This window comes from Convolutriloba macropyga, chromosome 9, assembly GCF_964194025.1.
Source record: "Convolutriloba macropyga chromosome 9, txConMacr16.3, whole genome shotgun sequence".
NCBI classification, from domain to species: Eukaryota; Metazoa; Xenacoelomorpha; order Acoela; family Convolutidae; genus Convolutriloba; species Convolutriloba macropyga.
The window spans coordinates 56,240,451-56,267,344 of NC_134476.1; the positions used below are offsets into that span (position 1 = coordinate 56,240,451).

A 26,894-nucleotide genomic window follows, 5' to 3' on the forward strand; every position below is an offset into this window, starting at 1 on the left:
GAAAAGATGGAATATTTCTTTATGAAATTGAAGTCAAAACTGGGTAAAATTTGTATAAGCAGTCAAACAATTGGGTAGCATTGGGAAGATATTGGGTGAGCTAGTTCAAACTGGGGCAAAAATGTGGTAATTTGCGATAAATTTGATCAAAATTTTGTACTTTTTGGCATCTTTAGCAATATAAAATGACCACTGCATTCTACGTTAAATACCACTGCACTTTAAAATCCAGTTCCAAAAAAGTTTTTATAATTTTGGGTTTTGGAAACTGGAACTTGGGGAAAAGAAAATATGCAATTTTTAACGTTAGAAGTATTACCATTAAAAGCGTTGAAACACTGCATACGCAGTGTCATGACATAATTTTCTGGACAATTTTTGTCACGGTTCAGGTTTGAAAAACTAAAACGACGAAAGACGTAAACACATATATTTTTTATCCTTGAAATTATCAACATACATTATAAAGTTGTACCGCAATAAATACACTTTCACTAACAACTTTTACAGTTTGAGGATTCAGAAACTTTCAAGATCATAGTTTGTGCTCTTTGATATTATTAGGTTTGTGTTTGACAATTTTTAGATATTATTTGTTTTTTTTTACCTTTTGGTACTTTTTTGAACTTTGGGTTAAAACTGCTTCAAATTATTTCATTCTAGTAAATTTGATTTAAAATGTTTGGAGACTCAAAGTATAATCTTGTGGAAATTTTTTCAATTATGGAAATAAATTTGAAGAAAATTTGGCTCAAACTCGATAATATTGGGTAAATTTTGTCAAATTGAGTTGATAATTAAACAATTTTTGATAAAAAATCTCAATAATTTCTGAACCATTTGGTTAAAATTAGGTATTTGACATCTTTTTTGCTCTTTGAAACCGCCACCATTTCATTTGACGTTAAAAATCACAGTGTAAAATGCACTGTGAAGTGCAGATCTAAAAAAGTTTCTTTAGTTTTGGGTTTCCGAAACTAAAATTTCTATACTTTTTGTCTTTGAAATTGTCAACATACATTATATAGTTAGTAATTTAATATATATACATTTTCACAATTTCTTTTATAATTTGAGGGTTTAAAAACTTTGAGATCATTATTCCATCTATTGAGTTCCACGTTAAGAGCCCCCTGTAATTAATGGGAGACGTATTAAAACCTTAAATTGTAAAAAAAAAGATTTCACATTTTCTGGATTCGGGATCTGAAAATACCAAAAAAACTTGCCCGCTTCATGCATTTTCATGCCGCCGTTGTTCTCGCTCACAATAATTTGACAAGTCTGTCGTTCCCACTTTTTTGGTGCTTCATCTTTACCTAATCTTGTTACATCTTTCAAAATTTGATAAAAAATTGGCTATGACTTATCTTAATTCAAAATTGAGTAACTTTTGCATAATTGCATAACTTTTGATGTAGAAAGACGATCTGCTTCGTCGTCACCTGGCAGAAGCAATCGCGAGGTGTTGCAAGTGGGGATCTAACAGACGCACCTTTGGGGAGAAGGACGCAGTCGCCCCACTCGTGCACTATCTGGGATCGAAGGACGAGGAGGTACACTGGGCCACCACTCTCGCCCTCAACCAGCTCTCTCAGGATCCAGACAACTGCATCACCATGCATAGAGAAGGCGTTGTTAAGGTACCCTCTAATTCCCATTCTTCTCCAAACTTCCTACTTGTACTAGTGAGCCTATCTTCTACCGTCAAGTAGCAACTCCTGTGATTGCTTTTAAATGTAATCACGAGTAGTCAACGTTTATTTTGTGTGTGTGTGTGTGAAACATTTGTTTTAAAACCTTAAAATAGTTCAAAATGTTGCTGCTGTATTTGCACTTTTAGTTCTCTGGGTTTGTCGGACGTTCATATTTGATCAGGATTTATTTTCTATTTAAGAATTAAGAACTGATAATCTGCCATTCGTTCTTTTTGTTTTTGGATAATGATCAATTTTGTGTTGCTACTCGCCTATAGATAACTTTTGGTTGATGTATTGCAGGTTCTAATGGAGATGGTTGGTTCCAAGAACTACGACCTACAGGAGAATGCAGCCCAGTGTCTGGGTAACATCCGACGCCTGGCCATGTGTAACGAAAAGGCCAAATACAAATAGATCTACTCCCCCATTGTTGCGTGTTCAAACATACCAGTTGTTACCAGACGAGTAACTCTATCAACTTAGACATTGAATTGTATTCCAAACATAAATGTGTAAAAAAAATCTGTACATATCAAATACAATCTTTAGCGTACCCTCCTTTTTCCGAATAGATTCAATTTGCATTCTATCCGCTGTATTTTCAGTCAAACCGCTGTTTTAAATTGTTCTCGTACGAAGTTTAAAGCAGTTCATGTAGTCCTGTGTCTTAATGCTAAATTGATGCTTGATAGTTTTTGTTCTAGAATGTTTTTTTTCACTCGCCGGATAAACATGTAAAGCTTGGAGGGCATTAAACCGCCGAGTAGCTCCCGTCTAGCTTGGCCAAGCTCTACTTGTACTGTACTGTGAAGCTGTCGAGAAACGCTTGAAGCTGAGATTCTTGGCCTGAGGGGCAATTTTGGGAAGTTTAGACGGATCTTACCAACAACCCACGCCACTACCAGCGTCTATCTCTTGTCTTTTGCGGCCAGCCTCACTACGATTACACTAGCTAAAACTAAAGGCAACCCCTCGCTTGTTGTTTGAGAGCAATTCGTCCGACGGTAGTCCTTTGTCTAGATATCATTTTTTAAAATTTACATCAGTAATGGTCTTCCCTGTATCCTTATAAGGTGGTCAATCAAACTCTCGCTAACGGTGGAGAAAAAGACTTTGTTTTGATATCCCAGAGGATGGTTGCAGAGTAAATCAGCGCTGAATCAGTATAGAGACATTCTGTTTTTTAAGGTGGCCAGTTCTCTGTTTATGTCCCAATTTACACGCGCCAGCCTTGATTTTTGGGTAATATTTTCTGCATGAAAACAAATGCTCAGCTTAACTCCTGCCAAAAGGGTTTGATTTATATGCGATTCAAACTTCTAACGTGGGTACTTCTAACGTTTAATTTGCGTAGCAAGTCGTAAACACTAAGCTAAATGGGTCATGTAATAATTGTCTACAAACTAGCTTATATATAAATAGTGTGTATACTAAAATAGTAATTACCAGTTATAAGCTACAAAAGTATGAAATTATTCTGCTCAGACTTAGGATGGGTTCAGCCTGGGCTAACTCCATGACCTCGATATAATCAAAATGAAGAAAAACTGCACATAAAGAAACGTAAAAATTCTGGAGATGCAATGTTTCAGATTTGAATTAGGGTTTTGCACTTGAAATGGGCTGGTTCAGCGCTGAAATGCTCTGAGACGCAAGTCAGGGATCCTATCGCATTTTTTCTGTTATACGATTTCGGTTCTTTTGCTGATGAGAAAGAAATTTAATTTAAAGAAGGGATGAACAGTGATCAGCAACAGAAGTTGTTTTGCTCATTCTTTAAGTCTAAACTTTGCCTATGGACGCTCAAGACCATCGAATTAAATTGGTAGGCGAAATCGACTACCTATTTTGTCCCATTTTCTTAATAATTATATAAAAATATCCGGGGCAAAATATTCCGAAATTGCATTGCAGTCAAAGTAAAGATTTGAGAATTGAAAATATCCTTGATGGTATTGCAAACTGATTTTTTATTTCATCCAGTCAGTTTTTTTAAAACTCTTTTTTCCTTATTTTAATGAGGCTCAAAATAATCATAATGAAGAAAAACTGCACATAAAGAAACATAAAATTTCTGTAGATGCAATGTTTCAGAGTTGAATAAAGTTTTTACACTTGAAATGGTCTGGTTCAGCGCTGAAATTCTCTGAGAAGCAAGTCCGGGATCCTATCGCGTTTTTTTCTGTTATACGATTTCGGTTCTTTTGCTGAGGAGAAAAAAATTTAATTTAAAGAAGGGATGAACAGTGATCAGCAACAGAAGGTGTTTTGCTCATTCTTTAAGTCTAAATTTTGCCTATGGACGCTGAAGACCATCGAATTAAATTGGTAAGCGAAATTGACTACCTATTTTGTCCCATTTTCTTAATAATTATATAAAGATATCCGAGGCAAAATATTCCGAAATTGCATTGCAGTCAAAGTAAAGATTTGAGAATTGAGAATATCCTTGATGGTATTGCAAACTGATTTTTTATTTCATCCAGTCAGTTTTTTTAAAACTCTTTTTTCCTTATTTTAATGAGGCTCAAAATAATCATAATGAAGAAAAACTGCACATAAAGAAACATAAAATTTCTGGAGATGCAATGTTTCAGATTTGAATAAAGTTTTTACACTTGAAATGGTCCGGTTCAGCGCTGAAATAATCTGAGACGCAAGTCTGGGATCTCATTGCGTTTCTTCTGTTGCATGACTTCATTTCTCTCGCTGATGAGAAAAAAAAAGATTTAAATTAAAGAAGGGAGGAACAGTGTTCAGCAAAACAATCTTTTTGCTCAAATTTTAGGTCTAAATTTTGCCTATGGAACCTAAAGACCATCAACTGAAAACAGTCAGCAGAATTGACTGCCCAGATCATACCATTTTCTTATAATTATCTGAAATTAGTCGAGGCAAAGTATTCCAAAAAAGCTTTGTAGTCAAAGTAAAGATCCGAGAATTTCATTGATGGTATTGCAATGTGATTTTTTATTGCATTCAGTCAGTTAATTCAAATTTTTTTCTTACTTTTTGAGGTTTTCAAACCTCAATTTTGGCCCAAATAGTTCTTTAAAATTTTGGCTTTTGCAAAGTGGTCAACATTGAACAATGGTTCTCTTATCTTTTTAATTTGATACTCAGTTGACTTCTTGTAGCTAAAGTGTCTAAACTAAACAGATAAGAAATCAAAATCACCAAAAAACTTAGAAAAGATGTGAGTAGAAGCTTTCATTTTTGCGGCAGATTTTCTGATGAATAGAGAAAAACATCTTGAGCCAACATTTTAGGGCCAATTAAAAGTTGCCTTGATTTTTCTCTGTTGCAAAGCTTTCCAATGACATTTCAAACTGCAGAATCACTCAATATTCGGTTGGAAGTTTTCAATCAACAATTCTAAAGGGTTCAAGCGTGTCCCACGGAAAAATGGAGTCGCGATGACATGGAAACAAACGATGAACGAACAGAACCAAACGACGAACAATTTTGGTGTAACATTATTCTCTCCCCGACTCTAAAATCTTAGAGTTTAAGCTCAATTTTGCTATGTAATTATATTAATCTCCTTAAAAACATCATACCAAGTACCATCATCACAGTGCTACTAATACCTTATCAACTCAAAAAATCTGGTTTTCCCAATGAATTAGGATTAGTTAAAAAAAACTTTTTCTGTTCTAATTTTTGTTATTTTTTCATTTCCAATATACTCTTGATTTTCTCTTGAGTTTTTTTGAGTTGTTCGTTGACGCTGAATGGTTTTTGTTGAGAAAGGCTGCTTTAGTTTAAAGCAATCAGCCTAAGATACTACTATCATTGTGGCCTAACGAAAACTTTGAAAAAGAATTGAAAAACAATTATGTTTTGAACAAATATGTTAATATTTTAAAGATGGTCACATTGATGCTTAAGACTATGTCATGAGTCAACCCAACTTCATAACTCGTGTCTGACCTAAATTTAATTCTTGCATTTGGAAAAAAACAATGAGCAGTTGCAATATGTTAATTGCAATCGTATGAAGCTGTCAGCCTTCTACCATCTCTCCGTGTAATTTTCATCTTTTAAATAAGGTAGAAAAAAATTGCTCGGTCGTCCAGTATGCAGGCAACAATTTTTTACACCCGGCACTGATGAAATATTGTCAAAAACAAAACTTGAACAAAACATCTGAAAAATTATCAGTTTTTTTGCAAAGTCCCAGTTAGTGGTAAATAAACAAAAAACAGAATATATTGTGTTAAGCACCAGGAAGAGGTTAATAAATACTGTTCTGAAAGTTGACAATGAACAAATAGCAGAATCAATTAATACGAAGTATATTGGCGTATTTATTGATAGCAAACTAAAGTTTGATGGAGAAGTGAAAAAGTTTGTTCAGAAAATAGCTTGTGGAACAAAAGTTTCGATTCGATTACACTTAGTAACGTTTACCAGAGAAAACGAAAATTTTTTTGCTTAATGCAATAGTAAAAAATCATCTACATTATTCCGTTTTAACTTTGATGGGGTTGCAAATGTCATTACTCACAATTTTAGTAATTCAACTGAATTTTCGAGTAAAAACCATTTTTAACAGAAAATACGATCGGTGAACAGATCTCAAACTCGCACAAAAATTTTACCAGTCTCTTTTCTCTTGAAATATCATTGCTCAAAATATTTTTTTTGCTTTCTCAGCAACGATCTTTCAGCATATAAAATTGAACCTCTCTCTACCATGAGGAAAAAAACAACATGATAGGTCAAAAAGATAGCGTTCGATATCAGAAAGAACAATAAGTTTTTAACTGATTCTTTTATTGCACAAGCCATTCCAATTTATAATAGTCTGCCTTCTAAAATTAGACTGAAAACAACATTAAAAGCTTCCTTAAAAAAGAACAGAAAGAATGTTTTTGGAAAGAATTTTTGAAGGACCCAAAAGTAACTGATATAAAAGATGACATTGAGAGCATTAGATTTTAATTTTTGTTTTTAACCTTTATGATGTACATATAAAGTTGTGAGAACATTTTATGCTCGCATTTTAGATCATTATTTTACTAATGTACGGTCAAGTCTTTAGTTAAGTAATTTCATGATTTTATAATTTTACATGATGTTTTATTTTTAACTTTACATTGCCTCTTTTACCATTTGCATTTTATTCCTATGAGTATCCGAGGAAATTAACAATGTTCTTCTTTTTAGGTAGAATGGATTTTATTGGGAATTTGAGAAAATTACCCTATGAAAATAATAAAAATTTTGTGAACTGAAGTCACCCATGCTGACATTTACGTCTATGCTAAAGGTGAAGAATTATTAAAATACTGAGGTTACCCGACCTCAACTGACAATTATTGCACTGGTATTTGCATTAAACAAACATTGAACAAACGATGAACAAATTTCGAATTCGTCAACCAAGTCATGCAATATTGGACAAAAATTTCTGCCCTTATGAAAATATCAAATTCGAATGCCTTTTGTTACATTGATTGTAATCATTTACCCTGATGAGCATAGTGCAAAAACGTTCGGTAATAAAAAAATAAATCACTGTTTTCCAAAATGAGAGGAAATTTGAGGAGAATTAACTGTTTCGACACTCAAATGAACAGATTCAATCCTAGTAAAGGACAAATTTTTAATTTCTATCCGGACCAAAATCGAAATTACAATGGGAACTATAAGCAAAGTTACGGTTACCAACCCCTAGACCACGAAACTAGCAGGAAGAACATTGGACAAAGGATTGATACAAGTGCACTAAGATTTAGAGACGGTATTAAAAGCCTTGAATATCAAATCAAAAACGTCTTTGAGATGATCAAATTAATTAGACAACACTTAGCTGATCAAAAATTTTCCACTAAGGATCCAAGAGAACTATTTGAACAACAACAGTCACAGTTTTGACTGGCGCTATTAAACATAGAAAACACGACACTAATCAGAAACTAGAGCCAATAAAGTTTTCAACCATGTGGGAACTGAACAATCTACAATACTTTTTCGGAATTCAGAACCCAATTAACATCTGAACATTGTTTTTGTGTAACGTTAAGAGAATCTCTGAATTTCTGATTTCACACAAGTTATAGGTTAAACTATACTTTTCGTCTTGGGCTCAATTTTAGCTTCATGATGAGAGTGATAAAGTTTTACGCCCTGTCGTACTTTATTATTTTGCTGTGGTGATTCGCGTTGCGAGTATGCAGACAGAATGTTTATGAGTGATTCGCGGAGCGAGATCTACTTTAACTTTTGTTTCGTTTACTTGCGGAGCGGAAGAACAAGAGACAGTTTTGCAAACTGAATTGAGTTGCATAAATTAAGAGGAATGAATTAAACAGATTGGAGCCACTTGGGCACAACGTGAATACGTGATCAGACATGTCTGATCACGAAGCGGGAAACTATCAGACAACGGAATGAAATCATAAGGTAAACAAATTGAACAAATTAATGAAGGTAAAAGTAATTGAACTAATTTAAGGCATCAAATAAATTTTACTGCAATGATTAAATAAAATGAATAAATATACCATCAGGTATCACATACCCTTCACAGCAAGAAGAAAAATTGTAATATACAATTTTTCAGATATAATTAATTATAACAATATTTACAAATTAATACAAGGTCCCCGGTTAAATAGATAATATCAATATATTTGCTGGTTATCATAACTAAAAATACGATGATTAATACAATATAAAATGTCTATTCAGTTTTCGAGTTTTACAAGGTCCAATCTTCATTTTCGTAATCTTGTTCCTCTGCATCAAGAGCAGTCATAGATCTACCCAATGTCAGTGTGTTCGTCTCTAGCAAAGGTACATTTCGTACCGCGGGAGGCGAGACAGAACCAATCTGAGGTGACACGTTTTGCTCTTCCGGTTGGATTTCCAAGATTTGTTGCACCGATTCGACAACGGTGACAGGTGGTGCAAAATTTTCGACATCACCCGCTCGTCGGGGTCATTTAGGCGGTGGTAGGATATCTGATCCTGGAGATGACGTTTCGAAACCATAATATGACGGGCTTCGCCTATTACGGTCAGAAAATCGTTTTGAAGATGCTGTTGCGGGTGGATCAGTAGGCGCATTTGTAGCCGGTTCGCTGATCTCGAGTGGAGGTTGAGCGTTTCGGATTGCGACGAAATTTGGCAATTTTGGAACTCGCCCCCGCATTGCGCGAGAAATGTTTGAGCGCTGTGAAGAGACTCCGCTGCCCGGCTCTCTCTTCTTATGTTTCATCTTTTTATCACCCTTTTGCTTTCGGGTGAACTCTTTAATGTGGCTGTGGATCAGCTCTTCAACGATTTTCTCCCCAGCACGTGGCCCGCGTCTGTCAGCATATACTTTTAATGGAGTCTGTCTCTCCTGATGGTGCCGAATTTGGCAATATCGCTTTTGCGAACGGTAACAATTTGTTTGCCCGGCTCCTTGATGGTCGATGTAGTCGGGCTTACTTTTAGGATGTGTGATCCTGGGGCGAGAATTTCATAAAGGCCTTCAAGTTTCTTCTTAGATCGTCTTTTGCCGTGGATTTTGCGAGCCAAGTTTAGCTCTACCAATCGTTCTTTTAGGGGAATGGGGCGGATTGCTTTTGTTTTTAGGAATCTGGGTTCGCCATCCGTGCTCGCCCTCTCTCTTGCGCTCGCTTCCGTTGTGGCGCGTGTCAGGCCCTTTTCGACTTCAATGTCGCTTCTGTATCCACTTATCCATTTGTCATCAGGCAATATTTCCTCCGGCATCACTGTTTCTTCGTCTAAATAGTGATTTATGATACCCTTATACGACAAATTCATCAAATTCGGTTTAGTTGCAATCACGCTTAGCGGGGTATTAGGTTTTCTCCCAAAATGTGCTTCGAAGGGCGAGATCTTTGTTGTTCTCTGTTTACATATTCGCAATTGGTGAATGATTATCTTTAATGCATGCTTTACATGAAAGGCGTGTGCAGCTAATTTCTTTTCTTTGATACATGCGAGTCTATTCTTAATTGTTTGAATTAATCGTTCCACCAACCCAATAGCACGGTGACCATTTACAGGCGCTTCAATAAATTCAATGTTGTTTTTATTGCAAAAAGTCTTTACTTGATGTCCAATTAAACATTTAGATGACCAAATGTTCTAAAAATTTTAGAACATTTGGTCCATTAGCTTTTTCGTAGATATATGCAGTTGGATATTTAGAAAAACGGTCAATTGCTGCCAAAAAATATACTTCATTGTTCTTTTCATCAAAAATTGGTCCCCCAAAATCGATTTGAATTTCCTGATTAGGTTCAACACATGGTATATGAGGAGTAAATTGCTTAGCGGGAATTACGGATTTTAGATTCTTACCAATTACTGTGCACGGTTTGCACTCAGTAGCCTTGACTATTAGCTCCCGATGCATGTAAGGCCACCAGCAATGTGTTGCCATACAAATCATGCCCCATGTACCTGGATGGCTGGCATGAATATCATCTGTGAGTGCTTCGCGAAGCACGTTGGGGATAGCTACCTTCTCGTCTATGCATACGCACCCGGAGCGCACGTGAAGGTCCCTCCAGTACGAATGTATGTACGGGTTGATGGCTTTTAATTGGGCTTCGTTATTTGTCAGTATGCAATCCCTGACTTCTTTTAAGACGGCATCTTTGCTAGTTAGAGAAGCGATGAGCGTTTTACTGAATATCTTTGATACTATGTAATCAAACGTGGGGACGTGCGGGCTCGGCGTTAACGGGGTACTAGCATTTGAAGAATGGGTAGGGGATGTTGGGGTTATGTTGTGTGCCATGCTTGTTGTCGGCGGAATACTAATGTTTTGCGGGCGTTAATTTGCTGTGCGGGGTGTAGATGTTGAATTAGATCGCGTACTCGCGGTGCGCGTGACGTTTTCACTGGTTGAGGGTTGATCCGCTGCGCGGGATGTATCATTGAATCGCACTCTGGTTATTCTTTTCTTTGACGGCATACTGTTAGCTATTAAATTGATATCTTTAATTATGGATCATGTTTTAGTTGAGTTTTTGAGAGTAGAAGAATGCGACTGAATTCTAGATCGACAAGGGGCAAAAAGCACTGATTTGAATTCTGGGTGGTGACTTTTTGAGTTATTTTTGGAATGTGATTCGATTGGCGGTATTTGTAATTGAGTAATTTGATGCTTGTGCTGCGCGTATGCCACTTTATTCCTAATTTGGATTAATTGTTTGCTATTACTGGTGTTTTGCAGAGCGAGAGGAGTGCTAAGTGGATTTTGAGACGCGAGTGGTGCATATTTTAAATTGTTTAATTGGTAAATACTATTTAAGGTATGATTTCGCGGAGCGAGTGAATGACTAAATACATGTTCGCATACTTGCATAGCGCGTGTGCTAATTGAATTTATTGAGCTATTAAGGGACTCAAATTTAGATGTGAATTTGTGTGCGGAATTAGGTGTCTCAATTTAGGTGTTTTTTGCAGGTCGAGTGTATGATTTGTTAGTAACTGGTGTAAACGTGATGTGGGGTGTTCAGTTTTTAATTCTAATGTGTTAATTGATTTCGAGATTAGTTTCAACTTTGCGACTATAAATTCTTCATCATATGTGGAGACCTTTTTAGCTTTTTGAGATGGATTGCGAGAAATATAATCTACCAAACCCATTTTTGCCCCAGGAAGGTGTTCAACATCAAATTGAAAAGGGAGAAGACGATCTACCCATCGGGTTAATCTACTGTTATAGGATTTATTAGATCGGTGTTCTTTCATAATTGAGAGAAATGCTCTGTGATCAGTAATTACTTTAAATTGTTTTCCATACAGATAATTTTTGAAATATTCTGTGGACCAGACTACACCCAAAAGTTCAAGTTCGTTTACGCTATAGCGCTCCTCACATGAGTTTAAAAATCTAGACGCGAACGCAATTGGTTTCCACCCATCTACAGTTAGTTGTTCGAGTGCCGCACCAAGACCTGACCGAGATGCGTCGCATTTCACGCGTGTTTCGAGTAGCGGGTTGTAGTGACTATTAGCAGCAGCGTTCGCTATGCGGGTTTTTATTTCTTGGAAACAATTTTCATGTTCAGTCGTCCAAATGAATTTTGAAGACTTTCTCAGTAGCGGACGAAGGGAGTGGCTTATTTGGGCTAAATTTGGGATGAATTTCCCAATATAATGGACGGATCCCAAAAATGAACGGAGTTTCTTTAATGTTTTCGGTGCATCAAGAGCCAAAATTGCCGCAGTCTTAGATTCGAGAGGCGAGATACCCTCTTGTGATATATGATACCCAAGCCAGTCAATTTCTAGTTTTCCAAAGTGACATTTAGGTAAATTTATCCTAATGTTTTCATCATCTAAACGTTGTAGGCACTTCATGACGTAATTTTTGTGATTATTCAAAGACCCTTTGCTAACAATTAAAATATCATCCAGAAAGCAATATGTATTTTCCAATCCAATTAAAGTATAATCCATAGCTTTTTGAAATTCTGCTGGCATATCTGTAAGTCCGTAAAATCCTGTTTGAAATCTATAAGTGCCAGTCATGTCACCACTAATTATATTAAAGTTGCAATGATTAGCTGTATTAACAGCTAAATTCAATTGACTGTAAGCGTATTTCAGATCGATCGTAGAAAAGTAAGTTGTGTTTTGCGAGGCGGGAGCGCTTATTTGTTGAGAAATTGATTCAATGAGCGTATCAATATTCGGCATTTGATATTTGTTTTTGTGGATAGCTTTATTCAAAACTTTTGAATCCAATGCAAGCTTTATCGTTTGGTCTTTTTTAACAGTCACCACAATAGGTGAAATGAAATAAATATCTGGGCAGCTCGACAGTTTTATAATATGTTTTTCGGCTAATAATTTTCGAAGTTCTGTATTAACTTTGTCTTGGAGATTGATAGGAATTCGTCTACCTTTTTGGTGTCTAGCTTGGAATTTCTTGTGAAATTTAGATTTCGCTACATGACTTTTTGATCGTCCGATGCGTGATACCAAACCAGGAAATTTTGTGGCTATTTGCTCTTTAAATTCCGAGGATGCAATGTTATTGACATAATTACCTTTTTGAAGTGTTGATTGCGTTACTGCAAGTCCAAGTTGGTCGAACAAATCACGACCAATTAAGGACTTTAAGCCGTCAGCAACAACGGTGAAGGTTGCTGTGTTGCATACCCATCCTTTGCTTGTGATCGGAGCTTGGATTTTTCCCAGTACTTGTATTGGTTCGTTAGAGAAATTTCGTAGTTGTGCTGGTGACGATTCGTGGATCCAGAAAGCGCGGGGGCTGTTCTGAACTACTTGCGATGCGAGTGAATGATGCAATATACTGCATGCACTCCCGGAGTCCACGAGTAGAGTTGTATTAACGTTTCCAATCTTGAGTGGCATGTTGAGGGTTCAACTTTCTCTACTGCGGAATCAATCATGGCAACTGTGTTGTCCTCTTCGCGGCTGCTGTAATCAGATTCATAGAGTTTTGGCGGTTGAACAAAGTTTACTGAGTCCTCTGGATGTGGGTCTTCTTCCACCACCCGAACCATCTTTTTCTTGGGATCTTGTGGTTTTGAGTTGATGGTCTTTTGTTGTTTGCGGCAGACTTTCGCAAAGTGGTTTAATAATCCGCAATTGTTGCACGTCTTTCCTTTTGCGATGCATTTTTCGCGATGATTTGGGAGCCAAACTCCACCACAGTTGGAACAGTTGAGTGTTGATCTATTATTCTGTCTTGCAGCATTGTTGTTGTTGTTCTGTCAATATGGTCTTCGTGGATTGTTATTGAACTGTACGGCATTTACGTTCGCCGGGACAACAATTTTGTTATGTTGTTGAAATTGGTGTTGATTTCGCATTCCGAGTTCCATGTTGATTGCCAAATCCAATGCTTGACGCTGTTCCACAGTTTGTTTTAGTAGCTCTTATTGGATCTCAGGGTCGATCAGGTTTGTGATGAACACATCGCGTATCAGAGTTTCTTCTTTGTTCTCAAAGTCGCAGTTTTCTGCCAGTTCTTTTAGTTTGCCGTAGAAATGTTCAACAGTTTCCCCCCTGAGTTGTTTTGTGATCAGAAAGACGTGTCTATCAAAAGTTATGTTACGCGGGCGGATGAATGCTTCTTCTACGATTTTCCAGAATTTAAGAGTTGATGGTGTATCTATCATAATATGCGGGTTCTTACAATTCAAGATACGGCGTCCCTCTATTCCAATACTCATGTAGAGAAGAGATACTGATTTTCGGTCCGCCAACGACCACGGTTTGTCACCACACATTATGCCTATCTCGATGAGTCTTTGGCATTTGTTTTGCCAATTCATCTTTTGTTGCGCGTTGCGCGCGTTCCTTTCCCTCTCTGATTGTGCAGATGCACCCACAATCGTCTCTTCATAGATGGGTTCCAAGGGTAGCTCCACCATTTCAGGCTTCGGGCCGAGTAGCGTGTGCAAGATGATATTCTCTTTGGCTAAGAGCGCTAATTTGTATTGAACTCTCTACTTCTCCCAGCGAAGTGGTGGGTCCGGTGTCGGTTTGTCCCAGAAAGGGTCGATTCCAAGAGGTGTTCTTTTCGTTGCTGGCTGCGCCATGTCGTACTTTATTATTTTGCTGTGGTGATTCGCGTTGCGAGTATGCAGACAGAATGTTTATGAGTGATTCGCGGAGCGAGATCTACTCTAACTTTTGTTTCGCTTACTTGCGGAGCGGAAGAACAAGAGACAGTTTTGCAAACTGAATTGAGTTGCATAAATTAAGAGGAATGAATTAAACAGATTGGAGCCACTTGGGCACAACGTGAATACGTGATCAGACATGTCTGATCACGAAGCGGGAAACTATCAGACAACGGAATGAAATCATAAGGTAAACAAATTGAACAAATTAATGAAGGTGAAAGTAATTGAACTAATTTAAGGCATCAAATAAATTTTACTGCAATGATTAAATAAAATGAATAAATATACCATCAGGTATCACACGCCCCATTGTTTCTAAAAATATTTTTAGAAACACATTATCATTCAATTGCTTTCCAATCAAGGACCAAAGTAAAATCGTTGTTGTGTGAATCTTTATCAATGGAAATTTTTGCCTGATTTTCTTTGTTTTACATTCGTTAAACAGTATGCCTACCTACGGAGGAACTGCGATTATGATAGTTCAAGTTTCCTCTCTGTCACAGTGGGATGATACTCCCGTGAAATATGTTCTACTCAAGCTTGCTTGCATCACTCGGTGCAGAAACGTGCATTGTTTTTCAGGGAAACATAATGAAATTGACGGTATTTCACGTGAAAAACATCCTAACAGATGGGAAGGAATTGTCATTCTTCTAACCAAAATTGTTTTCTTGAAGTTAAGTTTTTTGATGTTAATTGATTGTGCACCGACTTGTAGCGAAATTTTAAAACTTGATCAACGGAATTTTTTTTAAGTACCTTGTAAATGAATATCAGTGATGTTATTGCGAACTGATCTTTTATTGCATAACTCTTTTTTTACATCCATTCATTTAATTCAAAATTCCTTTTTCCATTTTTAATGAGGCTTTCGAATGACAGTTTTGGTTCGAAGAGCATTTATAAATTTTGACTTTTGCAAAGTAGTCGACATTGCAAAACCGTAAAAACCAAAGAAATCAAAGGTCAAAAGCCCCAAAAATCCTGTAAAAGATGTGATTAGAAGCTTTTTTGAAATTGCACCATATTTTCTGATAAATAAAGAAAAACATCTTGAGCCAACATTTAACGGCCAAATATAAGTTGCATTGATTTTTCTTGAGCCAACATTTAACGGCCAAATATAAGTTGCATTGATTTTTCTCGGATGCAAAGCTTTCCAATGCATATTCAATCAATAATGGGCTGGAAGATTTCAATCAACATTTCAAAAAGGGTCAAACATGTCCCATGCAAAAAGGGAGTCGCGATGACATAGAAACAAACGATGAACCAGCAGAACCAAACGACAAAAAGATTGGGTATAAAATTTGTCTCGCATCGACTCCAATATATTTGAATTTGAGCTCAATTTTGCTCTATGATCATACTAGCCTCCTTAAATACATCATACCAAGTTTCATCACTAAAGTGCCACCTAAAAACTATAAACTTAAAAAAACCTGTTTTTCCAATGTACGAAGATTATATTTAAAAAAAATTCGGTTCTAATCTTTCTAATTTTATCAGTTCCAATATACTCTTGATTGTCGCCGAGTTTATTTGGGTTGTTCGCTGAAGCTGAATAGTTTTAACAATCAGCCTAAGATTTTGCTATAATTGTGGCCTAAAAAACCTGAAAAAGAATATAAAGACAATTGTATTTTAAACAAATATGTGAATGCTTTGAAGATGACTAAATTGATGCTAAAGAGTTTGCCATAAATTGAACCGATTTTTTAACGCGAGGGTTGTGTCCGATCATATTTTAATTCCTGTATTTAGGAATAAAACAAATAGAAGTTACAATAGGTAAATTGTGATCGTTCTATTCAGAATTTTTAAAGAGAAAGGATACATAGATTTTTTTCTGTTGGCAGACAAAAGGGTTTTTGACAGTGAATAAGCATTGAGACTACTGAAAAGTAGATGTTATGCAATTATTGAATTGAGGTCACCGTATACTATTTTGTAAACATACGATGGGTGTGAACGTCAAAGAAACTATATGGATTACTTGATTATCAAGTACTACACGAAACGAATATAAGTCGCGTGTATCACATTTCCCGGTCGATGGACAAAAGTAAGCATGACATCAATGCGAATAACAGCAATTTTAAAAACAATCAAAAATTTAATTCAGTAGTGAGACTGAATGTTTAAGTTGAGTGAAAACTTTTTAAAGTGTTAATTTTGCTTTGATTTTTTAGACTTCTTGTAAAAGTTCTTTCGCAAATCAACTGAAGATGTAAAAAATGACCTTTGTATCGGACCTGAATAAATATTTCCGAAAATTTCTTGCTCTGGAAACATTCAGTAGAATCTCGTTTCCAAAGTGAAATATTATTCAGATTCCATGATTTTTCCGTCAGATCTGTCTTTGACATGTCTAATACGTTTTAGTTCCCGTTTGAGTGTTTCTTGTCATTAGCGGAGACAGATGACGTGCGGCATGAACTCATTTTTCTGATGGCTTGAATTTGAGTTAACAGTGGGGTTGCGATGGTTGCGATCAGCTTCATGATTTCATTTGTATTTACTCGACTGCTGATTTTTTCGTTTGAGATGGAGTTATATAATCTATCTTCCAGATATCTTGTTGAAAGGGGCATCCCTTGATCAAAATTAGAATTTCTCCGTGACGTTTCTTAGGTTTCCTTGTTTTGGGACTATCATTCAAAGGGCTCGTTGCACGTTAGACTTTTTGTCTCCTTGTTCCCTCGGCAGCAGATTGCTTTCTGGGTTTTAGCGATATGTCTCCATTGATGCGGTTTTGTAGATCTGTAGCATGTGAGTTTTCTTTGTGGATTTGTTTTTTATGTTGGTCCGATCGTCTGGTGGCGTATATGGCTAGGAAGTAGACCGCTCTTCCCCTGAGCCGAACTTTGCCTGATTGCAATTCTTGACGGAAACTGGTGATACCAGGGTCAAGTATGTTTGATTTTAATTCTGTCGAATCGATTGCTGTTGTGGGTGGCTATGAGATCAATGAATCCTTCTAAAAGTTTTTTGCTACGTTATTTCGGGACCACTTTTCTGGCTATTGATGTACAGGCTAATTTTTCCGTTCGAGCGATTGGGATGCTCTTGTCATTTGAAAAGAGGTATTGTTTACCAAAGTCTGGAATTTTTTTCATACCCAATCAACGCCTCCTTGATTAATGTCATTTTGCTTTGAGACTCCTATATTCAATGTTGTTCCAGTGATCATTTGGTAAAATCTCGGTGCTCGTCAGCCACTGTTTTAGCATCCAAACACTACTTTTTAGTGATATCCCAAATTAAGATAACTGGATTTGGCATTGTTGATATTTGTTTCAGTGGTGTATTTGGAGGTCACCCATAGTGACCAATAACGGGCGATAATTTGAAACTTTTTTGTGTACAGATACGTAATTGATATAAGATGACTCTTATAGTTTTTGGAAAGTTAGTATTAGATTTTTTGATAATTTTTTGGCTTCTAATGGCGGCTAGTCCGGTTTTAGCTGTCTGCGTCAATTTGATGAAAAAACCAATTGCTCGATTGTCATTAAAAGGAGCTTCTATTAAATTTATGTTATGCCGTTCTCAAGTTTCTGAATTCCGAACCAATAAACTGCATGCCTGTTCAATTCCTATATTTTTCGGTACTACATGGCTATGTATGTAATATTCAACAAATTGATTTACGTAAACCTTACTTGTACTTAAGTATACAATTTGCTGTAGGTAATTAACGAAATCGGTCTTTTGCTACTATTAAGTCGAATTGTTGACTTTGAACATCAAGTGTCGGTCCTGCAAAGTCCTGCGAGCTCTAAATTTTTCAAATTGCGAGCTCAATTTTTCGAATTGTAAAAACATACGTTTAGGCGTTATTGTTTTTAGGATTTTAACTGTCAAAGTGCGAGGAGCACATTCGGCTGCCCTTGCGGGAAGGTCTTACTTGATACACGGCCACCCTTCCAAAATTGCCGGAATGCGATATGTGGAATGATTCGGCCTTCGCGTTTTTCATCGCTTGGGATGACAACATTATCGTCAAAATACAAACAACCATGTTTGACGTAAGAATCCTTCCTGTGTGAGCGAATGTACTTTGATAATTGTTTACATCTTTCTTCATCTTCAACTACTAAGGAGGCACGTATCCCCTTCAGTATAGCGCCTGTGAGGGGCATTGACGCGACGAAGTTTTTTTGTTGAAAACATTATCTAACTTCAACAAAAAATAATCTCTGTTGATCTGTTTCCTGAAGTCTTCACCAAATCACATGATTGAGTTGAGTGGGTGCTTCCGAAGCATACGTTGGCGTCGATTATAACTGTTTTCATCTGTGGTGTTAAACTCTTATTTTGTTGTAGGCTTTTTGGTTAAATTTTTTGGAGGTGGGGCGTTTTGAAGATTGCAATTTTTGCAGAGTAGTGTTCTGGGAACGCGATATGCTTGTTGAATACTTACTTTTCGTAAATGAATAAGGTTTATGATTTGTGTTAATTGTGATAGAGTTATCATTGTTCAGTAATTATTTCGAAGTCGAAATTGAAATAAAATTATGAGAATTAGGTCAAACATTAGGTTTATGATTTTTAGTGGGTTTTGAAGTTATGGTAAAGTATTTGAATTTGATGGATTAATAAAATGTGATTGCTTGTCGCGTACAAAAACCAAAGAACGATTTTGAAACTTGCTCCAATTTGTTTAGTTAATTGGGCATGTGACTCATCTTAAAAGAGAGGGCTACTTGCCGATTGCGTTCGTTTTTGCTTAAATTTAATTGCAAATTAGTTAACATTTCAATAATTTTATTTTAATGCGGTTTTGCCATATATTGTTCATGAAGGAATTTTTAGTCAAGTCCAATTTTGCCATAATAAAATACATTAAGATTTTATTTTTTTCTCTAATTGGATGTATCAACACAAAATAGACGAATCCCTGTTTGCACCAGGCATATGTTGAAGGTGAAGTTTGAATGGGATGAGCCTATCAATCCAAACTGTTAGACGATTTTGATATGTTTTATTGGTTCTACTTGATTTTAGTGCCAAAAGTAATGCTCGATGATCCGTGACCACTTTAAATTTTTTTTTTGTAGAGGTACTTTTTAATATAATCAATTGCCCAAACAACCAACAATAATCGTTTCTCATTTTTTCAATAATTTTGTTCATTACAAAATTAGAAAACGAGATGCATAGGAAATAGTTTTCTACCCAATTTGTGTTTGCTATTCGGAAACACAGCATAGGTTTCCCATTAGAGTGCCGCATCTGACTCGCGTGTTCGATTTCGTGTTGAAATAATCTTTTTTGTGCATACTTACTAGTTTTTTTTCTGATCACATAATGTTCTTGGTGAATACTTGACCAAACGATTTGTCGCCCTTTTTTAATAGATCTTCAAAAGAAAACACAAATTTGCCAAATTTGGTAGAAACTTTGTTACGTGATGTAAGTTCCCCTAAAGGAGCGTAACAGTGCTTTATTTCAAGAATTTGACTTGTGAAATCCAGGTCAATTTATTTCCTGCTTTGGTAAATGGCATTTTAAGAGGTTTGTTCAAAAATATTTGCCGTCCTGGCCGAATTATAAGAAGCAGTATATTTATGGGGATGATAAGGATCAGTCCATTGCTTTTTTGGAACTCTGCCTGCTTGTAGAAATTTGTGTCCCTGTAAGTCAGTAGAAATTTGTTTTAAATCTGTAAGCGCCGGTGCAATGGCCGTCAATTAAATTAAAGTTACATTGTTTGGAAGCTTCCGCATCTAGTTTAAATTGACTATATGCGTGTTTCAGATCTACACAGTGTATCACAGTTCATCTATATTGAATTTCCTGATTGTAATAGCAATTATCCAATAGGACCTCAGTGTCTGACATCAGACGATATGAAACAAAGATGTATGGAAATTCGTCTAGCTTTCTGATGTGACAATATAAATTTTTGTCCAAATCATGACTTCAAAATGTGGTTTCCTGATTTTCTCTGTAGGTTGATTAAGTCAGGAAAATTTTTTGCTCAATCCGTGTACAAGGACTGTGATTGGATTAAATTACTGGCATTACTCTCTATTGCATTTTAATTAAAGATACTTAGCTCAAAAGTTTTTGCAATTTATAGTGTGCGTTTTAGTGAACCTGTCTTTGTTAGGAGTTCTCATTGGAAATGGCAACTGTTCATGCTAAAGGTAAAGGCTCACTGACTCCTCATTCCCTTGTTTGCAACTCCATATTGTATATCTATCGAATGTATTATTTTTATTAATTCTTTCCATCAATTCTCTTAAAATTTTCGCCCTGAATTTTTTTGTCTGGGCAGTTGTTTACGATCTTCTTTCCCGATGCTCAATATTTTTTATGAATTGCTTTGTAGTCTGCTATATTCCATGACCTTTTACCACACAATATTCTCAATTCTAATGTTCTGCGACACCCATTTTACCAGTTTGATCTTAGTTGCTTGTTCCGTGTCCGCCTTTAACGTTCAAATTTTGAGTTGGGTTGAGAATTTTATCTTTGTATATTAGCTTGTTCGGAAGTACTACATCTTTCGGCAATGGACGCAAAAGTATATGCAGATCAATTTTATTTTTTGCTAACAACGCTTACTATCGCCACTTTCCTTGTTATGGTGGTTCCTGTGTTTGTTTTTCCCAGAAATGGTCTACACCCAGCGGTGTTCTCGTCTTTTCTCTGTTGCATTTCACATGTTAGCCCAAGTTTCTATCGCGAGGGTCGGATGCCATCTAATTATAATTTTTCCAGTTAGGAAAAAACAACAAAGTTACAATATGTTAATTGCAATTGTTCTAATCAGAAATTCTGAAGAGAATGGACACGTAGAGACATATGCCTTCATAAGCAGTCAGAGAGCCAATTGCAATGAGCGAGCATCGAGGTTACCGAACAACAGAGGTCATGCAAACATTGAATTTAGGTCAGTGGATACTAAATAGTATATGCCCGATAATTGTGAACATTAAAAAAAATTTATAGTAACGCGATTGATAGCCGAACTACTCAGTAGATTCTGAATTTGGTACTTAATGCAAAGCAAAATTTCGGATATGACATTATCACACCGTGCAAATCGTTCTTGTCACCCCTTCCTTTTTAAAGGATTTTGCGGCACACTTTGTCTCAGGTTCAGTTCTCTTCGTCCAAAAACACAATGCAGAGCTGTGCACGTTTTATAACGAAAACGTCTCTCGTATAGCAATTTTGAAAAGTCTCAGGGAAAAAAATTGCATACCAGGAACTCAAATAGTTGCTGAGAAAACTAACACAAATGAGTTTCAAAATTTCATCCAGTTCATTGATGGCGGCTAAAACGTAAGCATCCAATCTTTCAAAAGCAAAAAAGATAACCAAATGTGAGTGTCGCTTTTGTTAATGGAGATATTTCAGAACTTCACCGGCTTGAATGAATTAGATCAGAAAGAAGAAGTAATTCTCCTTCATTGCATAGATGTTTCCAGTGGTGAAAGAAAGAATTGATAATTCTGAAACCAGTTTTTGTTGTAGGAAACTCAAAACAATTAGTAACAACTCCGGCAGTAAAATTCGTTAGCTCTTTTCGAAAAGCCAATTTTTTTGGCAGCAAACTAAAATTTCTCACTTTTTTCATTGTTACTCAAAATAGTTGACCGGATTCACTTCTGATCCATCTTCTAAGATCAGATCAAACCGTATTGCCGAAATGTTGTATTGCGCAAAGCAGTCGTTATAAGCAATTAACAATTGCAATAGAAACCCTCGTCAATTTGAAGAAGCTCACTGACGGAAGACAAGTATTTGAAACTTTTGAGCCACATTCTATGAAAATTTTACAAAATAAGCGGATTGTGCCAATAAAAAAAGAACATGGAGAAATTTCTAACTGCCGTAGAGTTAGGCAATGATTTTGCTTAGATGAAATATTAGCTTCTATTTATTGGCATCAGTTTACCGCTGTATGAGACCTTGCAAAAATTTTACGTCACTCCTTTAAACAAATTGCTCTGGCAGCACTTTTTGTGGGAGGTGAACCTCCCAACTTCAATGATGTTTTCCATTATGTCAGAGCAAAGCTGGCTCTGTACGAAAAAGAGGAAAATAGAAGCTTTAATGTAAAATTTAGTCTAATTTAGTCCTCTTATCAGACCTAGTTCTAAATATTTAGTCGTGAAGAAGTGCAATGAGTATTATGCTTGTAGCCGTGGGCAACGCGATTATCATAAGTTATCAGCAAACCATTAGGCATGGGATGGAATTTGGGAAAAGAATTCTCTGGATTTGTAAAACAATAATCCTTCCCCATTAGAATATTGCAATAGGAAAGACCTCAAAGAAACGCAAAGCCGCCATTTTGTCTTCAGAAATCGGGCACAAAGCTTCAATGGCTGTAATTCATTATTTTTGGTTAATCCCAACCAAGCCAACCTTTGCCAATTGACATTATGCGTCAGCTTTTTTCATGGTTCAAAACATATGTTTTTGTTTTTTCTACGAAAGATTATGAAGTGACAGATGATGTTTTGCTCAAGATTGAATCATCTAAAGTGTTTATTAAAGTGTTTTATTAAAGTGTTTAAAGTGTTTATTTGCTCCTCTCTAGCTTCCAAATTTTTCTCTTCTAGGTTCTTTATCGGGAGGATCAACTTATTAGTACTGATGATTTGAATAATATTTTGTTTGCTTTTCATATTTTGTATTATAGTGGAGAAGATTCGGATTTAGGCGATAAGCTAATTCTGTTTAATCATGTGCCGAAAAAAAGCAAATTTTAACCCGCTAATTTTGCATAAGTTTGGGCTTTTTGTTCAAAACAACTACGTCAATGTTCGAGATTGCGAATCATTGGTTGATACTCCCCTAACGGCAAGTTGAAACAATTGTGAAGTGCTTACGTCCGAGTTTGACAGACAATTTGCTTGATAGGTTGAACTTATTGGAGAAAATGTAGGCCAATTTTGTTGCAGTGGCGTGAAAAAACTTTTAATGTTAATTTTGATTTTTGGAAGTTGTTGCGTTTGTTCTGTCGGTTACAAATACAGACCTTTTATTTATCATAGGCTGCTTAGTCTAGAGAAAGACCTGCTCATAGATTCATATCTGTCGATTATTGGCCATCTGTTAGTCTCTTTTACATTCTAAAGATTATAAATAGTTAGGATCTTGTTTTAATTTTAGCAGGTGGTGTATAACAAGACCTTGTGGATGTATACAAGGAAGGAGAAGAATCTTATTGCAACTAATTAAAAGGAGACTGGATTGATCATTTTTTCGGAGAGTTGACCACAAACTCTTCTATAACGGCCAGTCCTTCACAAGTTCCATAAAAAAAACCAGCTATCAGCAAAATTGTCTACACTGTTAATTTCCTCAACCTAACTTTTGTATTGCTTTCATAGGATGTGAATATTACGTCGAAATAAACAATATTTTCAAGAAAAAATACCCGACGTTAATGCCAAGGGGCACTGCATATATGTAAATGTGGATCAGGAAGGTTTGCGGAAATTTATTTTAATGAAAAAAAAGTGAAGCTCAAACTTGAAGTGCATTCAGAATATTGGAACTGTTTACGTAAAAGCTAGTTGATAGACACACAACTGTAGCCAAATTGTTGGCCATTGTAGTTACTTAGCAAGGTGACACTTTTGCAAGAACTCCATCTCTATCATTAAACGATCTTCTCCACAAAGACGAACGTTAGCAGGAAATTTGTTACCTGAAAAAAGTTTATTGAATATATACTTTTCCAAAAAACTAAAGACAAGAAAAATTGCAACTACTACGGAATCAACAATATAAAAAATTTACCAAAAGACAACGCCATTTATAAATTGTATCATCCGGAGTTACAACAAATGCAAACGGTAAATCGTACTATAGTACTGAAAATTGCAATGAAAGTTCATTCTGTGGAGTGTTCTTTTGTTCTATTTCTGTTTTTTTTTGCTCGCTGTGACATTCAAAAATCACAGAAGTTTAGAAAATAATAAGATTTTTGCCCACGTTTTGCAGTGCTTGAAATGACTTTCAGGCTACACAGAGACAAAAATTGAATTACAACTCAATATTTAAATCGCAAAATGTTTCAATCATAACAAAAAACAATGAAAGCACTTCAGTGTCTATAACACACATCTGGATTTGTAAAACAATAATCCTTCCCCATTAGAATATTGCAATAGGAAAGACCTCAAAGAAACGCAAAGCCGCCATTTTGTCTTCAGAAATCGGGCACAAAGCTTCAATGGCTGTAATTCATTATTTTTGGTTAATCTCAACCAAGCCAACCTTTGCCAATTGACATTATGCGTCAGCTTTTTTCATGGTTCAAAACATATGTTTTTGTTTTTTCTACGAAAGATTATGAAGTGACAGATGATGTTTTGCTCAAGATTGAATCATCTAAAGTGTTTATTAAAGTGTTTTATTAAAGTGTTTAAAGTGTTTATTTGCTCCTCTCTAGCTTCCAAATTTTTCTCTTCTAGGTTCTTTATCGGGAGGATCAACTTATTAGTACTGATGATTTGAATAATATTTTATTTGCTTTTCATATTTTGTATTATAGTGGGGAAGATTCGGATTTAGGCGATAAGCTAATTTTGTTTAATCATGTGCCGAAAAACAGCAAATTTTAACCCGCTAATTTTGCATAAGTTTGGGCTTTTTGTTCAAAACAACTACGTCAATGTTCGAGATTGCGAATCATTGGTTGATACTCCCCTAACGGCAAGTTGAAACAATTGTGAAGTGCTTACGTCCGAGTTTGACAGACAATTTGCTTGATAGGTTGAACTTATTGGAGAAAATGTAGGCCAATTTTGTTGCAGTGGCGTGAAAAAACTTTTAATGTTAATTTTGATTTTTGGAAGTTGTTGCGTTTGTTCTGTCGGTTACAAATACAGACCTTTTATTTATCATAGGCTGCTTAGTCTAGAGAAAGACCTGCTCATAGATTCATATCTGTCGATTATTGGCCATCTGTTGGTCTCTTTTACATTTTAAAGATTATAAATAGTTAGGATCTTGTTTTAATTTTAGCAGGTGGTGTATAACAAGACCTTGTGGATGTATACAAGGAAGGAGAAGACTCTTATTGCAACTAATTAAAAGGAGACTGGATTGATCATTTTTTCGGAGAGTTGACCACAAACTCTTCTATAACGGCCAGTCCTTCACAAGTTCCATAAAAAAACCAGCTGTCAGCAAAATTGTCTACACTGTTAATTTCCTCAACCTAACTTTTGTATTGCTTTCATAGGATGTGAATATTACGTCGAAATAAACAATATTTTCAAGAAAAAATACCCGACGTTAATGCCAAGGGGCACTGCATATATGTAAATGTGGATCAGGAAGGTTTGCGGAAATTTATTTTTATGAAAAAAAAGTGAAGCTCAAACTTGAAGTGTATTCAGAATATTGGAATTGTTTACGTAAAAGCTAGTTGATAGACACACAACTGTAGCCAAATTGTTGGCCATTGTAGTTACTTAGCAAGGTGACACTTTTGCAAGAACTCCATCTCTATCATTAAACGATCTTCTCCACAAAGACGAACGTTAGCAGGAAATTTGTTACCTGAAAAAAGTTTATTGAATATATACTTTTCCAAAAAACTAAAGACAAGAAAAATTGCAACTACTACGGAATCAACAATATAAAAAATTTACCAAAAGACAACGCCATTTATAAATTGTATCATCCGGAGTTACAACAAATGCAAACGGTAAATCGTACTATAGTACTGAAAATTGCAATGAAAGTTCATTCTGTGGAGTGTTCTTTTGTTCTTTTTCTGTTTTTTTGCTCGCTGTGACATTCAAAAATCACAGAAGTTTAGAAAATAATAAGATTTTTGCCCACGTTTTGCAGTGCTTGAAATGACTTTCGGGCTACACAGAGACAAAAATTGAATTACAACTCAATATTTAAATCGCAAAATGTTTCAATCATAACAAAAAACAATGAAAGCACTTCAGTGTCTATAACTTCAGGACAATCAGAAGAATCGAAGAAACTACTAGAAGTTCTTGTTCAATTTGTTCGAACAAAATTAAAAAAAAAACCCAGTATTTTGGTGTTTTTGCCAGAAACAATTATGCCTAAGTTCGAATTCTGATGGTTTCAATTGAAAAATTGTTCTGAAGTCCTAATTAAATATGAGAGAAATCTATATAGTAGTTGTGACCAGGGCACAGAAAAAATGTAAAACATCAAAAACTACTGACAATTCTTGAAACCACAGATCCGACAGAACAAATTAAGCAACTCCCTCTATAGATCTCAAAATTAGGGTATAAGGCAGAGCAACCTAACATATCACTGAATAACAGTCAAAAGAAGATTGAAAAATTAAAATACACAAATGTAATTTATGCAAGTGTAGTTGGAACCAGCAACGTAGGAAGGTTAATTTTCAAGTAAAAAAAATATTTGAAAAAAAATTGGGAAAAAATTGTTTAAAGTTTAGGGAAAGTAGCAGGAAAAGGCGAGAGAACCTTTATCAGGTAGAGCAAGTACTTGAAAATCTCACTACCAAAAACAGTAAAACAGCACAGATTGGTCTATGAGGACGCTAAAAAAGAGAACA

General features: G+C 35.8%; 2 protein-coding genes across 2 annotated transcripts in view; both read left to right on the top strand.

The window, feature by feature from the left end:
* The window catches only part of LOC142345869 (outer dynein arm-docking complex subunit 2-like), a 70,085-nt gene extending 67,832 nt beyond the window's left edge, over positions 1-2,253 (top strand). The window contains exons 16-17 of the mRNA XM_075398299.1: positions 1,422-1,643; positions 2,001-2,253. Of these exons, the coding sequence (XP_075254414.1) occupies positions 1,422-1,643; positions 2,001-2,114 (336 nt within the window). The 3' untranslated portion in view covers positions 2,115-2,253. The remainder of the gene's footprint in view (positions 1-1,421; positions 1,644-2,000) is intronic.
* LOC142345873 (proteasome subunit alpha type-2-like) overlaps positions 1-26,894 on the top strand; it is a 184,668-nt gene that overhangs the window by 91,273 nt on the left and 66,501 nt on the right. The window lies entirely within an intron of this gene.